General features: G+C 41.5%; 1 protein-coding gene across 1 annotated transcript in view; it reads left to right on the top strand.

The window, feature by feature from the left end:
• Nucleotides 1-22,851, top strand: part of LOC109323311 (histone-arginine methyltransferase CARM1-like) — a 91,623-nt gene that overhangs the window by 48,583 nt on the left and 20,189 nt on the right. Inside the window, exon 2 of the mRNA XM_019554747.1 lies at nucleotides 11,244-11,369. Within this exon, the coding sequence (XP_019410292.1) occupies nucleotides 11,244-11,369 (126 nt within the window). The remainder of the gene's footprint in view (nucleotides 1-11,243; nucleotides 11,370-22,851) is intronic.

Raw genomic sequence — 22,851 nt, forward strand, 5'->3', positions numbered from 1 at the left:
GCTTTAAAAATGCAGACATCTTGCAAAAGGAAATGTTTGCACAAAGCAATAAGGTTGCTTTAACAGTTATTCTAATAAGGCAAGATGCATGCAAACTGCACATTGATTGGAGTTCATTTCTGTACTGTGACCCTGAGAAGATGCCTACTGAAGATGGTTAAATGTTATCTATCCTTTAGGTTGTAATCCAACAGGAGAATGCATAACATTTAGGTGTCAAATCATTTAGTCATAACTTAGGTTCTTAATGGGAAGAACCAATTTCTCTTTTGAAGTCATGGTCTCTGTTTCATTTACCAACCAAGCCAAGATGACATTAGTTCTGTTTTTCATATCTTGATTTTTTTTCGGATCTTGGGATTTTTGGTGTAGTTTCCAGTTATGTGGGGCTCAAGTTTGTGGAAGCTCCCTTTTAATTCATTGTTGAGTCTTGATAGATATAATTCTGGTTGAAAAGAAATGTCAGACATCTTGTTTCTGCACAGCACCCCCTTCCCCCACTTCTTTTCTCTTTTCTCAGCAGCCTTCTGGGAATAGTAGTTACTGCCGCAGTGTTACAGTTCATTACAGTACTGTTTTTTTTGTAAATCCATCATAATTTCAAGCCTGTCACTGAAGATGGTGAGTTTCCCTGTCCCTCACTACAGAGGGCATTTCCTGAAAATATCCACATTTTAGTTGTTCATTCTGCTTCCCAAATCTCCAGTCAGTTTTGGAAACTGATTCTTTAAAACATGCACCACTAGTGTGGCTGTTATTTCTCATTTACAATAAGATGAATTTTTGTTGTAACTGGGCTTAGGTGGTCTTGGACTGATTAGCAATATCCCACCAAATAGTTTTTTGGGGTTTTAAAGGTTTAGATATCTGCTTATATATACCTCTTAATTTATTCTTGAGAGTCTTATTTGTATTAAACAAGGATTATTTTGCTGAATTTCAGAGAAACCTATTTAACGACTGAAACTTCATTTCCAACCTTCATTAAAGCTTTGCACAAAACAAACATTTTGTTAGGGTGTAGTAGGCAGGTGCTAATTGCAATGTGTAACTCTAAGGAATGTTAAATGCTTAAAGCTAGCATGTCCTGTGAGCTGTTGCACATTAAGGGTTAATACGCTCTCTAATTTGCATAGCTCGGCCATGCTACTATAGGGCTGGTGACCAGGGGCATGGCTAGGAACTGCCAAGTCTGCCCTGTGCCTGCCCAATTTGCTGGCTCTCTGATGGCAGTATAGATTCTTCTGCTCAGAAGCTGGTCCACCACTTCACCTGGATTTGGCCTGCATTGCCCCACCTTCCTAGATTGGGTTTCTGCTCCCCCCCCTCCCCCTTCCGCCCTTTCTCCAAGCTCACCGGTGGCTGACAGTGCTGTCCTAGGGGTATAGGAAGCTCCTGTCCCTCTCCAGGGACTATGCAGTGACTGGGCCCAGCCTGGAGAATGGTAGTAGCAGGTGGGTGTGCTCCCCATCCCTGCCTGCTCCAGGGCTGGTGGGGTAGCATCAAGGGGGAGTAGGCAGGGAGGGAAAAAACGCTTGCTGCTGTCACTCTGCTATAGCCAGTCCCCAGGTGTTCCCTGCCAGCCTGGGAGCAGGCAAGGAGGAGGAACCCATTCATCTACCACCACTGCTGCTGCTCTTTGTGCTGAGCCCAGCCCCTGGAGCAAGGCAAAATCTTCCCTTGCCCCTGGGACAGCACTGATGGCTGCAAGTGAGCAGGAAGACTGGGGAGAGCACTGGGTGAGCCTGGAATGGGAAGGGGAAGGGGAGAGAGGAAAGAGTTTTTACCTTGGAAACTCCCCTGGCTATCACTGCAGGGCAGTAATGCTCTGGAGCAGCGGTTCCTAAACTGACAGATTGTGCACCACCAATTTAAAACGATACAATCTTAACTACCACCAGCAAATTTTTCAGTTCAACCTTACGTACCACTAGCAAATGTTTGTCATATAAAGTAATTATAATAAATTTATTAATGTGTACCACTGACAGGTTGTCTGCATACCACTGGTGGTACACATACCGCAGGTTGGGAACCACTGCTCTGGAGGACAGCTTGTCCACATGGGGAAGGAGAGGGGTGTAGAGGTAGCTAGAACTAGTGCATCCTGGGATTCTGAAGGACTGCTCTCAACCTGTATTGGTCACAAGGAGCAGTTTAACATGACTGCAACATGATTTACCTAGGTGTAGCTAGGGGTAATCCTTGCCCAAAGATGATTATCTCTGAGATGCTCAGAGCCCACTTGGCTCATCCTTTCCTGCTTTAACATGCAGACAGTCTCGTTTTAAGAGCCGTTAACATGTGGGAAAGGTAAGATGTAGCAGCACCCTTAGGTGGGGGAAGGCTTTGGCACTTCCTTTTATAATTGCCCATCAAAGACTCACTGGGCTTGTTTCTTTGGTCATATGTAAAGACTTTGCTTAATAAGGGAAGTCTTGTCAGCTTTGCGTCTGAATCTTCAGCTTTCTTTTAGATTGCATTATCTATTCTATTGGACATTTTTGGTGACCAAAAATTGGCTTGACTGCATTAAACATTAATAAATTTCTTGGGTTCGGCGTTTGTTGGTCATCTTCAGACTGGCTCAATAAGGTTAATTCACTGCTATCTATCATAGTTATGTTTAAGATCCTGTCAGTGTTCAGAGTGATGATTCACTCATGGCTTCATTTTGTAGCGGTAACAAGATACTCTGAGCAAGTATTTTCTTGGTGTGAGTTGGGCTGTGATTCCTGTACAGATGATTCCAAGATCTATTTTTCTAACCCTAATGGGTTATATGATCTGATCATGGAGCTATCATTGCATATGTTATCTTTAGATCTTGACAAGCTCCAACTCCAAATCTGTCAGAAATAAGTATAACCCCTTAGCTTTATTTTTTTTAAATAAATAATAGGAGCCAAATTTTTACTCCAAATAGTGTTCTGCATGGTGTTTGCATGTTTCTGTGGAGGGACTTTTCACTGTATGATAAAGTTATCATTAGCAGCACTTGCTGGTTTTGTGGTTAATGTGGAAACTGGGATTAGCAGACCTTGGTTTTGTGCTCCGCCTTGCCAAAAAATTCCTCAGGTCTTGGACAAGTCACAGCCTCTCTTTCATTTATTTCCATTTGTACAGGAGAAAATAATATCAAACTCACAGTTGATTTGTGACTCCTGCCATATACTTTGGTTGAGGGCAGATTATCTAAATGCACTTTTTTCACTCTAGTTTTGCTGCTTCAATAAAGTGCTCAGTTATATGGTCAGCTAAAATAAGATTTCTTTTAAAAATGTGTTTCATTTTGGTTAAGAGATATAACTAACTTAATCCTCATCTATTCTAATTTTGTGACGGTCCTTCCTATAGACCTACAGAGAGAGAGAGAGAGGCCTTTAATTGTATACAGTTTTAAGCGTATAGTTAACTTTTGATAAAGTTGCTTCAGGCCACAATCATTATGCCTCGTGTATTTAGACAAGAAAACCACGTGTGTTTTATTTGGATTTTAGCGTTAATGCTGAAATTACATACTTTGGTGCTTTATGAGCTGTTATGCTTGGGGGTTTTTTGTAAAGCGTTTTGTGGTGTTCTGCATGAGAAGTGCTGTATACAGTGAATAGACTGTAGCATAGTAACAGGAATACACACATGCCTGATATTTAAAGAAAATCAAGTTTTCTGTAACAAAGGATAAATTGTTCAGAAAGTTTTACGTTCTTAAAGAAGATTTACATTCTGCTGCTGTCACTAAGACCTCATTATCTGCTGTTTTAATGGTTTGATGTTACCTATCAACTTTATTTTATGACTGTTTTCCTTTTATTTAAAAAAAAAACCCAAGTACTTCAGGTTCTGAAATGTATCCATCTGTTAAATAAATTAAACTTAAAATCTGTCAAAAAAATTATCTTTCTTTTCTTTTCTTTTCCTAAGTTTTACTTCTTTGAGCCCACAGAAGTATATCTTTTCAATTTACATGCTCTCTCTCCTCTCTTTCTCTCCCCCCCCCAAATATATGTATCGTCATATATATGAGACGATTGAAAAAAACCCCAAAAACCCGAAACAAAACCCAGCCTGCATTCAGGTCCGCATAAAGCAGAATTTTACATGTATCCCTTTAAATCTGGAATATACAGTATAGTACATTTATTTATAATAACATATAGCATAGACTCTGAGATGAAAAGATATCATATATGCAGGCAGGCACCTTCATGGACTTAAAATTTACTCCGTTTCAATACTGAATGTCATCAAATCTCTGCTCACACCAACCTGTGACTGAGTTTTTTGAAAATAACTCACCTCACAGATAAAAAGTGGTCATACATGACGTTGGCTAGTGGTTTATCTTCATTTTTTTTTATTACAGTAACAAAATAATTTCCCTTGATGTAAATGAAACCAGATTCCCCCTAAAAGTATCGTGTGTTCAGGGATGGACTTATTACAATTGTACCTAATCAACCCTGTTCAAGGCTCCACTTTTTAAAGGCTTTACAAGCACATAGTTTGAGAGAGTTCATGCTGATGCTTAAACTCTAAATAGACTGGACTAATTTATGCAGGGGAAGGGGCAAGGCGTACCTAGGGAAGCAACAGGGGCAACCACCCCAGGCACCACACCAACTTGAGGGAGGAGGTGAAAGAAAGCAACTACTGCTGGCAGCTACATGTGTTCACATTCACAACTGTGGCAGTAACTGGAAGTCCCCATTTCCTTTCTGCCCCAAGCACCCAGCCTTGTCCCTACAGTGGGGAGTGGGGCACAAAATGGAGGCAGGGGTCCACGTGGACAAATGAAGCATTTTGGTTGTCATGAATGTAGCTTTGCGCAGTATTCTGTATATAGCTCATGCAAAATCTGCAGCCAGTCACTTGGTTAAAGGAGGAATGCAGGTTGAATACTTTTTAGTTGCTTCCTTAAAATTTGGTGCTAGAAAAAGCAACACGGAGATCACATGTGCAGTATTTAGAGGAGGTGTTGTAATTGATCCCAGGTTCCTCATAGCTGCTGCCTGCTTTGTTCCGGTGACCCACCACCCTTGGTCATAATCTTTTTGTGGGGAATTTTCAAAACCCCCAAGTGAATAACTAGTATATGCCCTATTGACCTTTTAATGGGTCTACTAATAGAATTTCTTTTCTCTAATCAACTGAGTGCATTTGAAATTCCTAGCTTTAACTCCTAAAGTGGTATGTGCATATAGAGTACTAAACAAAACATGTTTCGGGTGAAACTAATTTCTGTTATATGAAAAGACAAAGTGGGAGTAAAAACATAAGCAGTAGTCAGACTGTCATGCTCCAGATGAGGCATTTCTTGTAAAGTGCTAAGAAGGGATTAAAATTAGTCTGAAAAATATGACAGGGAATTATAAAGTGAAGCTTCATATTGGCTTCATTAAATCAAACCTAATTATGGTTCTATCATGTATGCTTCTACTTTGAGAGAAAAGTACTGGCATAGATGTATTCCCATTGAAAGGAGAAAGAGCGTTCCTGATTTCAAACAGAGAAATATCTGCATTTTGAATTTTAAAAATCTTAGTTGATTTTTATTAATGGGACAATTCTACATAGAGCCTTTTTTTTAAAATAATGCCTAGCTATTTGTAATGAGGTTTGAGTGTTGCTTGTCTAACATCTCTCCCAGCTATACAGCTGGTCCAATAAAAGACATTACCTTAATAAGAAAGCAAGAAAAAAACTCTTGCTTTGTAAACAGCTGTAATACATCAACATGATACACAGACAGTAATTTAACCTAGTAACAGCCCTGTAAAATAGGTAGGCAAGTAATTATCACTGTTTTAGATAATAAAACTGAGACACAAGCAAATGAGTTACCTGAGGCTTGACTCCTATGTAAGTAGACCCATTAGGATCTGAACTTCAGACTGCCTCATTCTCAGCTCTGTTCCTATTCTTTCAAATCCTATCCTTCAAGGAGTTTTCTGGTTGACTCTTGTGCTTCAGCGATCTTCTGCCCTTTTCCTTGTTTGACCTTTATTCCAGCCAAGGAAGACAGTGAGCATTTCAGTCTAAGGCCCATCAGGATTAGTTCTTTATTAACCAAAGGTGCTCCAATAGCTCCATCCAATAGTCTGGGAGTCCAAAAGTTTCATCTCAAAACAGTTCTGTTGACTTATGCTTTGCACCCCACTACAGAAAAAACCATCATATCTTTCCAGCCAGAATCATCTTTACATCATATTGAGATAATGATGGAAATAGGAGAGAATTAAAAAAAAGAAACTATGTAAGAGAACATATTGTGTGGCTCTCCTCTACAACAGGCTGTACCTGGTTCCAGAAAGGCAATGAATGAAGGAGGTAGGATTTCTGTTAATTTAAAGAAGCGACCTCAGGGATGTAATACAAAGCAATGTGCAGGCATTATTTTTAACAACTACTGGCCATACCAGGGTAAAACTTCTGAGAAGAGCTCTAGATTTAGGTATCCATTCAAAGAACAAAATAATAAATCCCAATTCAATCCTTGGAGTGACACTTTAGATCTATGATTGTATATGCTGCATTGGTTATACACATGGATTTTTCCGGTGTTTGTGAGAATTATGTGTACTGACTACAAGGGCAGGAGAGACCAATTTTTTATATGCACAGGCTTAAAATAAACACGGGAGAGTAAAGGCTACTCAAAAGATTTGTAATGTACATTTAAAGACAGGGCACTAAAACACATGTAGATACCAACTTGGGCATTGTCCACTTACCTGTGAAGACCTCAGTACATTAATTGAGGTTTTCTGCTTAGCAACTTTAGTAACACTTTAACAATCTAGAACAAGTTCAGTAACTAGCATAAGCAGGGACTGAGCAGGCTACTCAGCATGCTGGTAATTTCCATTTGTTATCTTTCTGAGGTCCTCACCCTGCTGTTACAGAAGTATCTACTGGCTGCAGCCTGCTCAGCATCCTTTGTCCCAGGGGCAGCATTCATGGTTGATAGGATTGTTTTGCTTTTATATCTCATTGATTAATTTTTTTGGTATGGCCTTGTGAATTTCCATTTAATTAATATTATAAGGCAGGAAGGATGGTCCAACGGTTAGGTCATTAGTTTGGAAGTTGGGGGAACAAGCTTTAATTCCTTAGTTCCACCACAGACTTACTGTGTGACCCTGAGCAAGTCACTTAAGGCCAGAATTACACACACAGATAGGCACCTTACGATGTGAACAGGTGGGATTTATTAAAGTGCCTCCTCTAATTAACTCTCATGTGTGGAACAAATTGTTCAAGTACAGAACTCAAGTAGCTGGCTGTACAGTGAAGGCTTCCACTCACTTAGGGGTTGCAAGCACTGACAGTAAGTAGGGTTTAAAAACAGCTATTCTATTGTGAGCTACTTGGGCTGTGTGTTCTCCAAGGAACTACCGCCGTGATTCTGTTGGAGGGTCTTGGTTAAAGATTCTTATTCACATGATACTTTATTTTTCATTCCTTTGAAATAGTTATTACTCTGCATGAGATGGAGAAGGGGGGCTGTTGGGATCACAGTTTTAAGATTCTTACATGAAACTTTAGCCAAAGCCTGACTGTGTGATGAAATTAATGAAATGTTAAACACTTGAAAATAATTCATCTCCTTCATGTGAGCACCATATGGGATAGTCAAGCTCTGAGTTCCCTGATTTAAAATTTATAACATTACACATTATGGGTGTGTTTAAAAAAGCAACTGAAGATAACAACAGGAAGCTTTTGACATTTCACCAATGAGAAAAAAGCCTATTAGATCTGGCTTATATCTACAACTATAATTAATGAGCAGTGTTTTGAAAGAATAGCTCTGAGTGAATCTCTGAAGTGTGTGTAAGCATAGGGGAGATTGTTGTTTTGTTTTTTGTTTTTTGTTTTTCTTGTAGAGATCATAGAGGGCCAAAGAAATCTCTTTGTCTCTACAGAGAGAGATTTCTTTGGCCCTCTTTGCACTCCGCAATCTGCTGAACAAACTGGTGATCCACACTATTTATGAATTACTCCAAACCACTCTCTTCAGCCTTTACAAGCTTGTACTTGTACAGACAAAAGAGAGAAATATTAATTTTGCAAATGTACAGTCATTCCTACCTTCACCTAGGAAATCCTGCGTTGATGGTATTTCATAGTACATCCCCATGAAGCTATGGATTTGGGTTGTTACTCCACTAGGGATCTCTTCCTGTTCTGTACATTTTAAATTACTGATGCAGTAGATGCCTTGTTAAAGGGTACTGGGTTAAATTCCAGCCACATGCTTTTGTAAGAAAATGTTGCATGTTGGGAAACTAAAAATATGCTTGATCCAGAACAATAAATCTGTGCATCTCAGGCCCTCTGCAAATTTTAGAAAAACGGATCTACATCCAGATTCATATGCTGTGGCTCAATGCTCTTTCTCAGATGTTGAATCAGAATATCAGACTGTGGGGAGAACCTCTCCAAATCTCAATATGATATGACTTTGTTTGAGGTCTTTCTGAACAAAAAGCAACCCGGTAAAGATGTTTTTAGTTTTGCTTCCCATATTGACTTCAGGGTTTGGGTTTTTCCTTTTTTTATGATAGCATCATATATTTGTCTTGCTTCTTTAATGAAGTAGTGTTAAACTGGTTCTCAGTTTAAGACTTGCGAGTTGTAGATTTATTGACAGCAGAATGTAAATTGCAGCACAGAGGAAACAGTAATATAATGGAGCAGCTAAAATGCATGAATATGCAGCATACCAAAGAGGATATTTGAACTGATTTTTAAAGAAAGAAAATGTCATTTCACAAGCCTGATATCTATACACTAAACCATATATGGCTACATGAGCCATATATATATGGGGTGTATATTTGTATAAAGAGGAAACAGTTCTTAGTAGGGAATGAACTGTGGAAAATTTTAACTCTGAAATCAGAGTCTCCCAATGCTACTCCAACAATTGTGGGGAAGTTGCAGTTGTATAGCCACTCTGACTTCACAAGTGGGAGTTTTATGTACTAAGTTAGTCCCTCATATTCTGTCTCAGCCATTCACATACCCAAGACCAAGGAAAAAAAATGCACACACACATTAAAACCCCCATTTGTACATATTCATCAAGGTTTGCATGAGCTCAAGAGGGACATACTTTTTTGAAAACTTGTATTGTTTTGCCCAGCAAGCCTCACTAACACATGAAATGTCTATTCAATCAATGCTAGCATTATTTTTCACCTCAGTAGATTTCTCTGAAGTGCAGGGCTTGAGGAATGTATGAGCATCGTGATTAAGCTGACTAGTTGGAATGAAAAATGTGTGTGCTGCTATGTTCCTTCCTTCCCTCAGGTGGTACCTTTGCTACCATTAACAAAATAAAACTATCCTGTAGGGCATAGTTTCTCAACCTGTGGTATGTGTATCCCTGGGGGTACGCAAGATGCAGGCAGGGGGTATGTGGGTATACCAACACTCTCTCTCTCTTGCCCTTTTTTCCTCTCTCTCTCGCCCTCTTTTTCTCTCAAACCTGGCAAAAAATTTGGTGCCCAGTAAATTCCCTGTAATAATTTGGCATTCAGCCGTCCTAGCTTTGGGCAACATCACCTCTAGCCCAGGTACATACTTGAGTTGGGCACCCCTGCTGTAAAAGGTGACAACCCTATCCACACCTGATCGGACATCTGTCATATCACACGGCCTTATATACACAGCCCTTCTTCCAACATATGGCACACATTAGTCTGTAAATATAAAATCCCCTGGAAAATTGAGTGTTGGGGTATTTATTAAAAATTTAAGAACTGAGGGGGTGCTTGGTACTTAAAAGGTTAAGAGACGCTGCTGTAGGGCATTTGATTTGACTACCTATTACACTTAACAATCTACTGATAACTCACTGTTAAAATGTAGTGTACTAAATCTCTTGTTGAGTATTTTGCTCTTCCTTTCTCTATATCCTGGTTTGACCTGGGTTTTTCTCTTTCAAATATTATGACAGATTCTAGTACATTGTTTGTTGCTTGTATGTGATTTCCAAGATTGTCTATATCCTCTCTCTCTTCTCATTCTATACCTGTATGCCCCATTCTTTTCTTTCCTTGCTTTTTTTTTGCCTATCCTTCCTTCCCTGTCCCCATCTTCATTCCCTTCCTCCCCCTTGTCCCAACACTGCAAGTAGTCATTCCTTCCATTAATAAATCCACTTATTACTTGCAAGCAGGTTTTGAAAAATATACTAGACATGTAGCAGCCATAGGAATGAATTAAAACGAGAGGAACAACTGTGCAGAGACAATGCACTAAAAGCCTGGTGCTTAGCTACTGCGGTGACAAGTCTCATTAGAAGGCTCTGCTTGAGGACTTCATGCTTTGTAGTCCTGTTTCTTAGATGTCTATAAGCAGTGAGGTTCCTCATGCATTTGCAGGTGTCTGGAAGTGAGTGTGTATCCTCTCGTGCATTGGACACACACACTATCACTATTTCTTCCTGACACCTGCAAGGATAGTGGTTTTTGTGCTAGCTTTCTATGCTCCAAACCTCCAGTTATAAAAAGCAGTGCCTGTGCTTACCTTTGCTATTGCTCATAGCTGAACAGCACCCAAAAGTATATAAACTTCTTATTAAGCCAGCCAGTGGGATCATTAAAATTGGAGGAAGTAAGGTTTGTTGAGGGCTTTCACACAGGGCATGACCCTTATGCTATGACTGTACACAAAGCAATAACCAAGATGCAAAAGAAGGACAAATTGCTGAAGTTCCTTTCTTCATTGTCTGTTTAGTTGTCCACATGACTGCTGACTTTTTCTTTGTAGTTTTATTTGTAAGAGCAGCAAATTCTCGAGTACGGGAGTGTGACACTTAAAGTAGATAATTGGGGGATGCTTATGGGATATATGTGTCAGATGAGAAAGCAACAAAGTCTGCAGTTGCAAAGACCCTATGGGAACCCAAGGCAGGGGTTAAAAGAAGGAACTCGTACCTTGTTTCATCCCTTGGTATCTGCCTCTGTACCCCACTATTCATGGCATGGTGCCCCAAAGGACTGTGGTATGTAGGTGGTAGTGGGGATAAAGTTTCAGCCGTTTTGTGCCACCCTTAAAAAGAAAAAATGTTCGAGAACCTGTATGCTAATGAATAAATAGCTCCACTAAATTGCCTACTATCAATGCATGCTTAGGATGCTTTTAAAAAAAATATTACTTAGACATCTATTTCTATTTGTGGTCTTGTTTTTAACTTTTTAAAGTTTTCTAAAGTATTTTTTTCCCTTCAGCTGATGGAGTCTGTGTGTTTAAATGCTTGGTTAACAGAGACACTGAATACTGTCGTGTGGGAAAAGAGTCTGTTCTAATTACTATGGGGTACAACAGTGCCTTGCTACAATTCAAGTCGCATGCTGGTAAGTACTGACATTGCTGCTGTCTTGCATTTGTGAGACTCTTTTTACTCCCCCCTTTGTTGCTTTTTGGAAAATTTAGCTAAAAATGTTGCTTTCCTTTCTATCTACTTAACATTATCTATCAAATATTACAATATATTATGATGATCATAATCCATGAGAACACTTCTGTATTCTGATCATCTACACTTTGATGCTAGCCATTCAGATATTGCATATTGATTTTTAAGGAAAATCATCCTGGGCCCATTCTTTTTGAGATGAGATCATGACATAACATGGTACGTTTAACCTTCTATCCTTGATAAGTAACATTCTTCATGTGTACAACTTAACATTTTTTTATTTATCTAAAAGATTCTTATGGAAGTGCTCTTCATCTGTAGAGATATAGTACTGAGCATTTTTGTAATTCATTTTCTTTTAAAACGTGCCGTTTATTTTCTTTTCTACCAAAATATCAGCATCTGTCATGTTTATTGATGTACTATAACATACACTCCTGGGACGCTTCCAGAGAGTGTGGCTGTGCAGTATGTGGCATCACAGACCCATTTGCAGCACCACACACTACACAATCGGACATTTCCTGCACCGCTACCGTGCAGCATGTGGTGGGGGGGTTGACACCAAGAGATGCCAGGGTCAAAAAACCTGTGCAGAAAAAAAGTGGGTCAGCACACGTGGCAGCAGTACATGCCTCCCAAAACCAGAGCCTGGCCAGATGGAGACATGCTCCAGCTGCTGACCAGGTTCCCAGCTGCAGGAGTGCCATGGCTGCAGCTTCCCTAGCCCCCAGAACCCTAGATGAGGCTCCTGGGGCCAGCACAGTGGCTTGCCCCAGCCTTCCCTACCCCACCCAGGGTAATCTGCCGTGCATCAGAGGGCATGTATGATGGGGCTTCCCTGGGGACAAGCAGCAGTTGCTTAAGGTGTGCCACTGCTTCTTGTCCCCAGGGAAACAAATGTCCATGCTCATGTGGATGTGGCCCTGGAGTCTATGGGATATGTTCTATTTCTTTAGTGTATCTTTATAGAAGGCAGGGTAGATTTGCACCTTATAGACTAATCAAAGTAGATATTAGGGCTGTGCAAAGCTTTAGTTGCCGATTCAATTCGGAGAAGATTCATCCCAATTCAGTGGATGAATCTCTGAATCTGAATCAAATAAGGAGACCAATAAAAAGATCTGAATTGATTTGAAGCCTCGAAATTGATTCAGAAAAGCTTCGGAGGAGAAACGGAGATTCAGGCAGTCCCTGCTCACCACCACAGGGAGCTGGACCTAGACTCCGTGCTGGTAAGTAGCAGGTGGGGGAGGGTTCCTGCCTGGCCCCATCCTCTGCCTGCTCCCCCAGCCCCACTGAGCACCCCCCAAGCCCTGGCCAGTCTCTCCCAGCCCTGTCACTGGCTGCCTCGCCTGACCCCAACATCCCAGTGCTTTAAAAAAAAAAAAAAAAAAAAATTGCCGGCTGCTGCAGCGGCCATTGGGGCCTCTGGGGGCTTGTGGCAGAGCCCCCCCCAGCACAGGGCAGTGTGGGGCAGCAGGGATTGCTCCCCTGCGTCGATTCAGGACAATGATTCAAATCACCAAATCTAATCCCTGTCCCCCAAATCCACTGAATCCTAATCTGAAGTGAATATTAGCTGTTTTGCACAGGCCTAGTAGATATAGATAAGCTTTCATGGACTGAAGCTTAGTGTATTGCAGCAGCCAAGGCCGTTTCCCCCCCCACACACACTTTAGTTAGTCTGTAAGTTGCAAATCTACCCTGCCTTCTACTGAACTTCAGACTAACATAGGTAACCTTTCAATTCTCAGCATCTTTATATCTACTGATGCTGATAGAATTGAATTGTAATTAATTAATTAATTTATCACTGCATTTAAGTTAATGTGTGGAAAGCCTTGTTTTGAAGCTCCATTTCACTAAATCTGTCCCTAGCAAATTTATTTTATATTCATGTATAACTAGGACACATTTTCTCACAATGACTTTCCAAAACTGTTTTAGTTGTGGGAGGTTTGTGGGGAGATCCAAACGTTATTACATTTATTCTGTGTAGTGTAACTCACAGACCAAAGGTGATTTTGAGCCGCTGCAAGAATAGAGCAAATGTCCCTTTTCTATAATAATATCTGATTGTGATAAATCACTCTTCATCATTAGATTTCGAAACACTTTTCATTTATGAAGAGCGATGCTATAGTTACTGCTATTGTATAAATCGGGAAGCTGAGGTAGACAAATCAAGGATGTGAATGCATGTACATTTGGACTTACAACAGGGAAAGGTTTCAAAAGGACAGCGGCTGGTAGATTTTATTTGTTCTGTGTGAACAAACTGAGAACTGCTGCAACTTAATGCTGCTTCATCCAGCGTTAGTATCAGCTGCTGCCCTTTTGAAATGTTCCCCTTTTGAAAGGACTCCAAATGTACATGTATCCACAAAATAATTTGTCCTGTTGCAGAGTCAGCAACGGAACTGATGCCTTCTGAATCCTGGAGCAGTGCTCTGTCCACAACGACACCTTCTTTAAAACCACCTGCTCTGCATTTGGGCACTGTCACTACCTGACATCTTTGGTTATGTTTATAGTGTTCATTTGCCTTTCTTAGCGGTGTGTGGGGATATTAGTCACACATTTTCCTGCACTGCCAAAACAACAGAATTGCAACATAAAAAAGAAGAAATGCAACTGGTCCTTGTATTTTTCTTGGGATTATAGCTCAGTTTTCCCCCAGAAAATTGCATATCATGATAGAGGAAAGAATATTATTTAAAAAAAGAAAATGCCAAAACTCTATAGAGAAATTTCATAATCGGGGGAACTCATCACATAATCAAAATAACTATGTGGATAAATTATCGAATAACCTTTCAGTTCTCGAATCTGAAGAATTGATTTTAAAGTTCCTAAATATTCTTTATCTTTCCTGAAGTGAGGCATGATACAGAAAAACACAAATGATTTTTGACCCATTTAAATTATCAGGCAGATTTTCTAGCCATTTAATAGCTCTTTCCATAAACAGTCGTAGTAGTTTCCCCTCTTCTTTTATGGTAGGCTTTCAGATATTTGAAGACTGCTAAAGGCTCTATAATCGTCTTTTCTCCAAGCAAAACATGACTATTTTTCTCAACCTTTCCTCATAATCTACAATGTATGCATGGAAGATTTAGGCTGGCAAGGTTTTCGTTATTATCTTTGTCCTCTAGAGTTTCTTATTTAATCTGCAAGAATCCTGATTTTTGCAGGGCTCTTTAAGCTTATGAGACCAATATACAAAGTGTCATCTTCCCTTGTGCTCCAAACAGCAGGTCAAGAACATCAAACCAGCACTTGAAAACTTCAGCTAATACCCTGCCCAGCCCAGCCTTCCTGTTCCTTCAGCAGTCTGGAAGTTAGGAGGCATGTGCAGCCCTGCAATGCAAGAAGATTAAAAAAATTATGAGAGGTTTGATCATCTGCCCTAGGGACATGTGATTACTTATTAATATAGCCACAGATTATGGAATACTTAGCTAAAAATATTATTAGAGAATTATGAAACATGCCACAATCCAATGTTCTTTTTCTTTGACAATAGGGAAAAAAAATTGAAATGTGCATATAAATCGGTATGCCAAAACTGAGAATGCATCCAGTATTTCTAAGCAAAATCTGTTCGGACTAGAAAATTATCTTGTCAGTATCAAATATAATGTACTGGCTGCTGCTTTAAACTTCAGTATGCTAATAAAGAAGGCATTACTCCTTACCTCTACTTTTTCTTTTAATCCACAGTTCTTAATTCACAGGTTAAATAGTACTTTCTTCTAAATAATGTTATATAAAATAATACTTAATCAAGCCACAGAGTTGGTACCACTAACAATGTTTTTATTAATTAAAAATTAATAGCCAGCAGTCAACTCTTTTCTAGTGGCCTATGCACTTAAGTTAATGATGTGTATATATATGTATTCTTTTAAAGCCAGAGGAAAATAATGCTTCCACTCATAGTTGAATGAAAAATTTTGTCCTTTTAAACTTGTTCAGACTTTCAGTTATGAAAAGACATTTTAAAAGCCTTAGGTTCTCAAAGTCCTGTGTCTTCTTTTCTTTATGGGGAAAATTCATGCTCCAGTTGTGCCCATGCGGAGAATTGCTGTTGTTTGCCTTCCTGCTTCCATCATTTAGACAGCAGTAAATCACAGTTTGTATCTTCCATTTCCTGTTGAACATGTGTGCAACATCTGAATAGGATCAGGCATGCCATAAAAAATGAAAGTTAATGTATTTAGTAGCTACAGGTTTTTCTTTCAGAAACAAAGATAACTTACTTGGAACAAATCAATCAACCAGTCTGTAGCCCATCTGTGGTAGGCTTGGTGTGTAGCTCTCCTGCCTGGTAGAAATGCCCAGCTTAATTTAGCAGAGAATTAGATGATGATAGTAGGATAAATTGCTCTTTCAGGCGGGCTATAGCAATATAGATTCCTTTCTTTTTTTACAAACCTCTGAGTCCTAGTCTCTAGCCCTTTGAGTAGTGATTTCAGAAATCAGGCATGCCAGTAGCAGTTGTGTTTACACAGCCTCATAAGTTCCTGTCACAAATCTTTTATTAAAAATAAATGGTCAAACAGCTATAATAACTCAGCACCACATGTATAAGTACAGTAAAAAGAGCAAAGAGAAATAAACTAGCTACAGTTTTCCCCTTCAGTGGTTTAATATGTGTTGACTTTCAGATATAAAATCCACATCATAATATAGACTAGATTTGCAAGTGAATGCATTTGTTGCAAATGAATGCATTTGTGGTATGTGGAAATTGTATTTGTAGATGAAATGGGGATCTAAGCAGATGTATATATCAGATTTGATACTGACTTTTTGTCACTGTGTTTATAATTGCATGGAATAATATATGAGCCTAGCAAAAAATTGCAAATGCACAAATAGTACTGCAGCACAACAGTACATTTGTTCCATTGTGGCTCCTATACCTCATTGTAAAATCTGTGTGTGCAATGTGCTTTCCTCAGTTGGAAAAGGTCTCCTAGGGCTAGATTATACAATTATGAAATTGCCTATGTTTTTTGAGTAGCTTTTGGTTGCTCTAGATCTTTCTGAAAATAATTCTAATTTTCTTCAGTTTTTCTTTTCCTAACTCCAGCTGTACATTCAAGGCCCTGAATCAAAAAAGTACTTAAGTACTTACCTTTTAAGACTGTGAGTAGCCTTACTGACATCAATGGGCTCATGAGCATCTGGTGCCTCCTGGCTCTGGGAGGGCACCAGCAGCTGATCGCTGACCAGGGTGGGGGGCCTCCAGTGGCTGATTGCTGACCCCGGAAGCATCTCAGAGGTGCACTGGCCAGCGCTCCCCACTCCCCAACTGGCGAGGGTCAATTTCAGGAGGGGGCTGGTGCTTCCATCTGCCATGGTGGTGCCCCCCCCAGCTGGCACCTGGCTTGGGCGGCCCCAGGGGGCATTGCAGCTGTGGAGGGGAGCACTGGCCAACCTGCACCAATTGAGGGAAGCACTGGCCCCCTGTGCAGCTCAGATAGGCAGGAAAGCTCCAAGGAGTAAAAAAAAAAAGATCAGTGCTCTGTCCTTTTTTTTTTTTTTCAGTGGAGCCTGTCCGCACAGGCTGCCTGCACAGCCCCTGAGCTGCATGGGGCCTGATGCTTCCCTCCGCGGCTGTAAGGTAGCAAGCTAAGACACCTCAGACATGTTTTATTTTGCTGCGTCCCAAAGTCATTTAACATGCAATATGCCACCAACAGTATAAACAGCCACGCCATTAAAGCACATTACGTCGCTGACAGTGTAAACAGCTATGCCGTTAAAGTGGTGCAAAAGGGCATTTAAGCAGCTTTCAAGGCCAATTTTGAGGCATGTACAAAGGCGCAGTGAGATTGTCTTATATTCCTAAAGTTAAGAATATATATTAAATATGCATTCTGCAAAGTTATAGTCTGATATAGCTATGTAATAACTTGCTTAACGAATTGTATTAAATCTAAAATAAAGACTTTAAGATGCTAACACATAAGGACTGACATGTAGAAAATCTACAAAGAGAACACACATATGAAATGAGGTAAGTATACCTTCTCTCTAACAAGTGGTAGATTTAAAGCCCAAAATTTAGTGTCAGTGTCTTTTCTTCTTTTTTTCAAAAGAGGCTGGAATCACTGCCACTGATAAAGCTACTCTCTTATAAACCCTACATGGCCAGATTTTCAGTGGTAGGTTATGAAAAATTGCATCCCTGCCTGCACATGCAAACAGCAGCACTGGTCTTGGATTGTTCTGTGCCTTCTGTGCACAACTCCAGTGGCACCCAGCTGATCCATCCCTTGATTGATGGATCTCTCCTTCGTGAATTGAAGAAGTCTAGCAAACGCTTGTCAAGTTGCCAGGGAGTGGTGTGTTTGCCCATTGTTCTCCAGGCTGTGCTTGAAGCTTTGTTCTAAAATGTGCTGCTTGAGTCTGCTCCAACACATAATTACAGTATGTCAGAGCAGCCTCATCACCTGTGTATAGGTACCCTTGAGGACTTCAAGAGAAAGGCAGTCTTTTATTTCCCTTCCTTATACTTCTGAGATACGGTACAAATCAGAGAGGTTTCGGATAGTTAGAGTAACTCTATGGTCTCTCTGAAGTTGGAATGGAATGTTGACACCCATAACTCGGTGTAATATCGTTTTCAACAGCAGGATTGCTCAAAATATAGCGGAGAGTTTAGATACTTTACACATAAGAAATATACATTATGACGGTATTATTTATGTATAATCCATTTTGATGGGAGTTTGACACAGTAGGTGATAACGTTGGCATCTGCTAGCTCAAATTATTTTTGGAGTGTTGTTGCAGCTTGAAATTAAAGGTGCTATTTTAATATCTTGCCAGGAAGATCATTTGATGGTGACTAGTTCTTTTTTTTTATCAGTTTTTTTGTTTTACTGTTTTACTTTGGATATGAGCCACTTTCCAACTAATGGAACATTTTGTTTTGCGAGAGACTATTTGAATCAGAATGTTCTGGTAACCAGTCTGGAGGTTAGGCAGTATTTTCCTTCCTTTGTACCAAAGAAAACATGTGTTACTGGTATTAAAAAATGGTGGAGGAAGCCTACGACTTGCAAAATCTATAATGAGATATAGAGTCCATGTTCTTGTGTGAAATGACATGATGCTCTAAGTCCTGGTCCGTATCACTGAAACCACAATTGTTATTAAATCCTTACTGTACTTCTATATTCGACCTTTGCTGGCAAAGTTTATGAGCATCAAGTTCTCCTGCAGCAATACTGAAAATGGTTTACTCACTAGTGCACTAGGAACAAAACCATTTCTAACATATTTGTAGAATGTCCAGAATGGATAGAAAAGTTTAAAGGTGAGAGGAGAAATTGATAAATCAGGGCTGCAGTAATTCTTTTAGTTTACATTACATTATGATGTTAGTATTCTGCCATCATGTTCAAACTAAACTACTTAACATTGATTGAGCTGTTAATAAATGAAGTGTTAAAATGAACATCTGAATTCCACTAGTCTAAACCACCACCTTTTATGACTATGTAAAGATCCACATTTAGCTGAAATATTAGGGTTTGGTTTTGTTTTGAAGTGAAAAATTTCAAGTATTTGCTGCAAAACTGTGGCAAACCACAAGGAATTTTGGGATTCTTTTCTTTCAAGTGTGTGCTGCACGTTGCAATTATTATAGCTGCTAGGGCACCATGGATATTAAACTGTGATATATCATTTTATGTGAGTAAAAGGAAAGCTGTTGTTTTTTAAACATTGTTCCTATACCAGATACTTCCAAAGATAATCTCCCCTTGAGGAGCACGTGTAATTCTAGTGCTAACGCCTACATCAGTTATTATTATTATTATCATCAGATGGGGAATCAAACCTCAGTTTACACAGTTAGAATTGTGAGGTTTTTTGTTTTGAATATAAGAGCCCGTTCCATTGATTAAGAGTAGAACAGGTGATTAGTCCAGCAAAGTTTCATTCATACTACATAACCCAGTCTGGATCTAGGGAGTGTTTTTGTTCCATTTTATTGTGTTCCTTTATTTCACACATGGGACAACATTCACTGAATTATACACCATTTACTAATCCTGGGGCAAATTTACTCTTAGTATAACTGCTACTCTTTAATTTTGGACTGCAGCTGACATGCATTTTAACTTTCCTTTTAAGTGTATCTGAATAATTTTCCTCCCCATGCCTGTTCTACCTGTTTCCTGAAATCAAAAAGGTTGGAGGCTAATTGTAGAATATGTTCATTTAGTTGCTCTGTTCGTGTTATTTTGGTACTATTTTTTTTTCAGTCAAGACTGTCCCCTTTCCATATTTATTCTATTTTGTCTTGCTCTCCCACGCCCTTCCGGCTTTATTGTTGGAGGCCCCCACAGTGAAAATGGTGAGAGACTCCATCTGCTCTGAGCAGATGGGAGAGGTGCACTAATATTATGCCTCATGTTTGTGTATGTTTTATTTACTGTGAGGGTAAGGCATCTCCGAAATTAGCAAAGCATTATTGTTAATGTAATGCCATGTAATTCTACCATTTAGCTGGCATTTAGTACAAGTTGGGCAGGATATGTCTGGAGCTTCCACTCTTAAAAGAGGCTGGACCAGGAGCTGGCAAAATACAGCCTGCAAGCTGGATCCAGCCTTCCAGGCCATTCTATCCAGCCTGTGGGGGCCCTAAAAAATTTAGAAAATATTTATCTGCTCCTGGCTGTCTGTCAAGAATGACAGGAGCCAGGGGCAGTAGGACCCAGGGGAAGCTGACAGGACTCAGCAGCAAATCCAGCCCCAAAAGGTGGACTTGATACTATTTTCCATCTTGATGGTCCAGCATGACCAAATTAGACCACATTTTATTGCAAGGTGAGATGTCCAGATTCAGGTGACATGCACCCAGACCAGGAAATAGAAGAATTGGAGGGCATCATTGGAGTCAGCTCCCTGTGGCTTTTCAGAGTCACCATCTTGGCCTGGCCCAGCTGGAAATTGACCAGGCAGCTCATGGTCTCCTTAGGCACTTGGTACAAGATAGAGAAGATGATGTATGAAGTGTCAGAGAAGTCCAAGTCTAGTGTGCCAAAGAGAGTGCTGAGGGCAGCAAAGAGTGTTTTCAGCTGGGGGCAGTCCAGGAAGGCATGTAAAAGAGTCCTTTCCACCTCCTCCTTGCAGAAAGGGTGAGTCACAAATGTCACTGGGTATAAGTGACAGACAAGACAAGAGTGCCCATTACCAGAGCCTCGTACTTCAGTCACCACTGATGGTGATGGGTAGATTATACAGGGTGTGCGAGGCCAGCCAGGCTTGTTCTGGCGTTGCTGCCACTAGGCACTGCCTCCAAGTCATGTTAGGGTGGGCTGCTAGGACACGAGTATGCATGAGTGACGTGTGCCCCTGGATGCCAGGGGAGCATGGCAACCGCCCACAGGTGGCTGCAGCAATGGGGGTGTGGAGATGGCGAGCAGGGAGCTCCTGCAGGTGGCCATGGCGGTGCCAGCAGCAGCAGGAAGGGTGCTGAGTGCTGACCAGTGGTCAGCGACCACCCACAGATGCTGACAGCAGCGATCGGCAACCACCTGCAGACGCCAGTGGTGAGGATGGGGGGGAAGGAGGTGGTAAATGGCGACTGCCTGTAAGTGCCACTGGCAGCATTGACGGTGCTTCTTTTAGGGGGTGCACCACCAATCTTGGGGTGGACATGCACCCACGTGCACCCCCTACGTGTTGCCAATGTGAGTATGGTGCACTATGACTGTCCATACGCACAATGCCTTCCCAGACAGGATCTCAAGGCAAATCGCACCACCAGAGATGACCTGAGCAGTGTGTGGGCTTCAGGGCAAATCAGCCCGTGTAAGGCCCTGTCCCCAGACCAAGGAAGCCCTGCTCTCACTGGCTCTGGCAGAAGGGATTGGGGCCTCTGAGGGCTTATGGCAGACCTCGCCTTTGCAGCTCCAGGCAGTGGGGAGCAGCAGGGATCATCCCTCCTGCCTGGCACCCACACGGCAGTTGCACCATCATGTGGGTACATTGTGGCTCAGACCATCGCATGGGTACAGCATGGCACCCGTCAGTCAGAGCTCCTGGTTCGATTCCCCAGCTCTCTGATCATTCCCTCTTCCCAGGGGACATGGCCCCTGGATCTGCATACGGGGTTTCAGCAGGCTGCTGCTGCTGGCTGGGGAAATAGCCCAGAGCTGCTGCCATCCCCAGCTGGCAGCGGCAGCCTGCTGTCATCCCACATCATCTGCATTCCCGTAGCCCCTGGGAAGACCTAGAGGAAGCAATCGAGGAGCTGGGGAATCGAACTGGGGGAATGTTTCTCCAGCCCCTGGTTTGATTCCCCAGCTCTCTGATTGCTTCCCCCAGCTCTTCCGGGGGGGCATGGGCCCCTGGATCTCCACGCCAGGTTTCAGCAGGCTACTACTGCAGGCTGGGGCCAACAACAGCACTGCAGTTTTTTCGGCGCTCGGTGGAGGTTGCACAGAGCGGCTGCCACTGGCCCCAGCCTGCAACAGCAGTAGCGTGCTGAAACCCCACACGCAGATCAGAGGCTGTGTCCTCCCGGGAAGAGCCGGGGAAATGATCAGAGAGCTGGGGGAAGCATTCAGAGACCTGGGGAATTGGACTGGGAGCTAGGTGTCAATATCAGAGCAGTCCTTCTCCTCTCTCCCCCCTCCGTCTCTTTAGTTTCTGTTTACCTGCAAGCAATCGCGGCTTTGAAACTCAAAACATTTTGAAAGTTTCAAAACATTTTGAGTGCCCTCATTTTGTTTTGAAGCTGTTTCAATACTTTTAGTTTCATTTCTATTTCACTGTTTGGAGCTCGAAACAGCTTCAAAACGAAACACCCGTCGAAATTTTGCAGAGCCCTAATAGTAAGCACATCCGGGAGGAGGGAAGCTTTCACTTCAACAAAGAGACATAAAGTAAAACAGACAGAGTGTGGGCCCAGCCAATCAGCTTGGGCCTTGGCCAAGAGCCAGGTGGGCCAAGCTGAGTTGAAGAGGAGGGGTAGCTTGATCATGTGTGACTGGACTAAGGAAACAATGAGGCTTCTGGAGGCGAGACTCATTGCCCCCTGCAAGGCCAGGTTATGGACCAGGGATTTCTGCAGCAGCTCTGGAAATCACAGGCACCTGTGCTGCAGTCTTAGTTGGAAGAATGCCTGTCAAGCCCTAGCAAGGTTGCGGTAGAAGGGTTCCAGTCAAGGCAATTGGGATGCAACAAGAATAGTTCCCAATCAAGGTTGAGGTCTCTGACCTGATGCAAGAAAGCAAAAGCCAGCCATTTCCTGGGGAGGTGTTCCCTAGCAAAGAGCAGGTGTTGAAGAGTTTGTTAGTCCCTAATCTCCCTTGCTGGTGGGCAGATACAGGAGAGCCCCTTCAAGCCAGTAGTGCCCATTCCAGAAGAAGTCCACCAGGAGCTTC

This window comes from Crocodylus porosus, unplaced genomic scaffold (genome assembly GCF_001723895.1).
Source record: "Crocodylus porosus isolate Cpor-Errol unplaced genomic scaffold, CroPor_comp1, whole genome shotgun sequence".
Taxonomy (NCBI): domain Eukaryota; kingdom Metazoa; phylum Chordata; order Crocodylia; family Crocodylidae; genus Crocodylus; species Crocodylus porosus.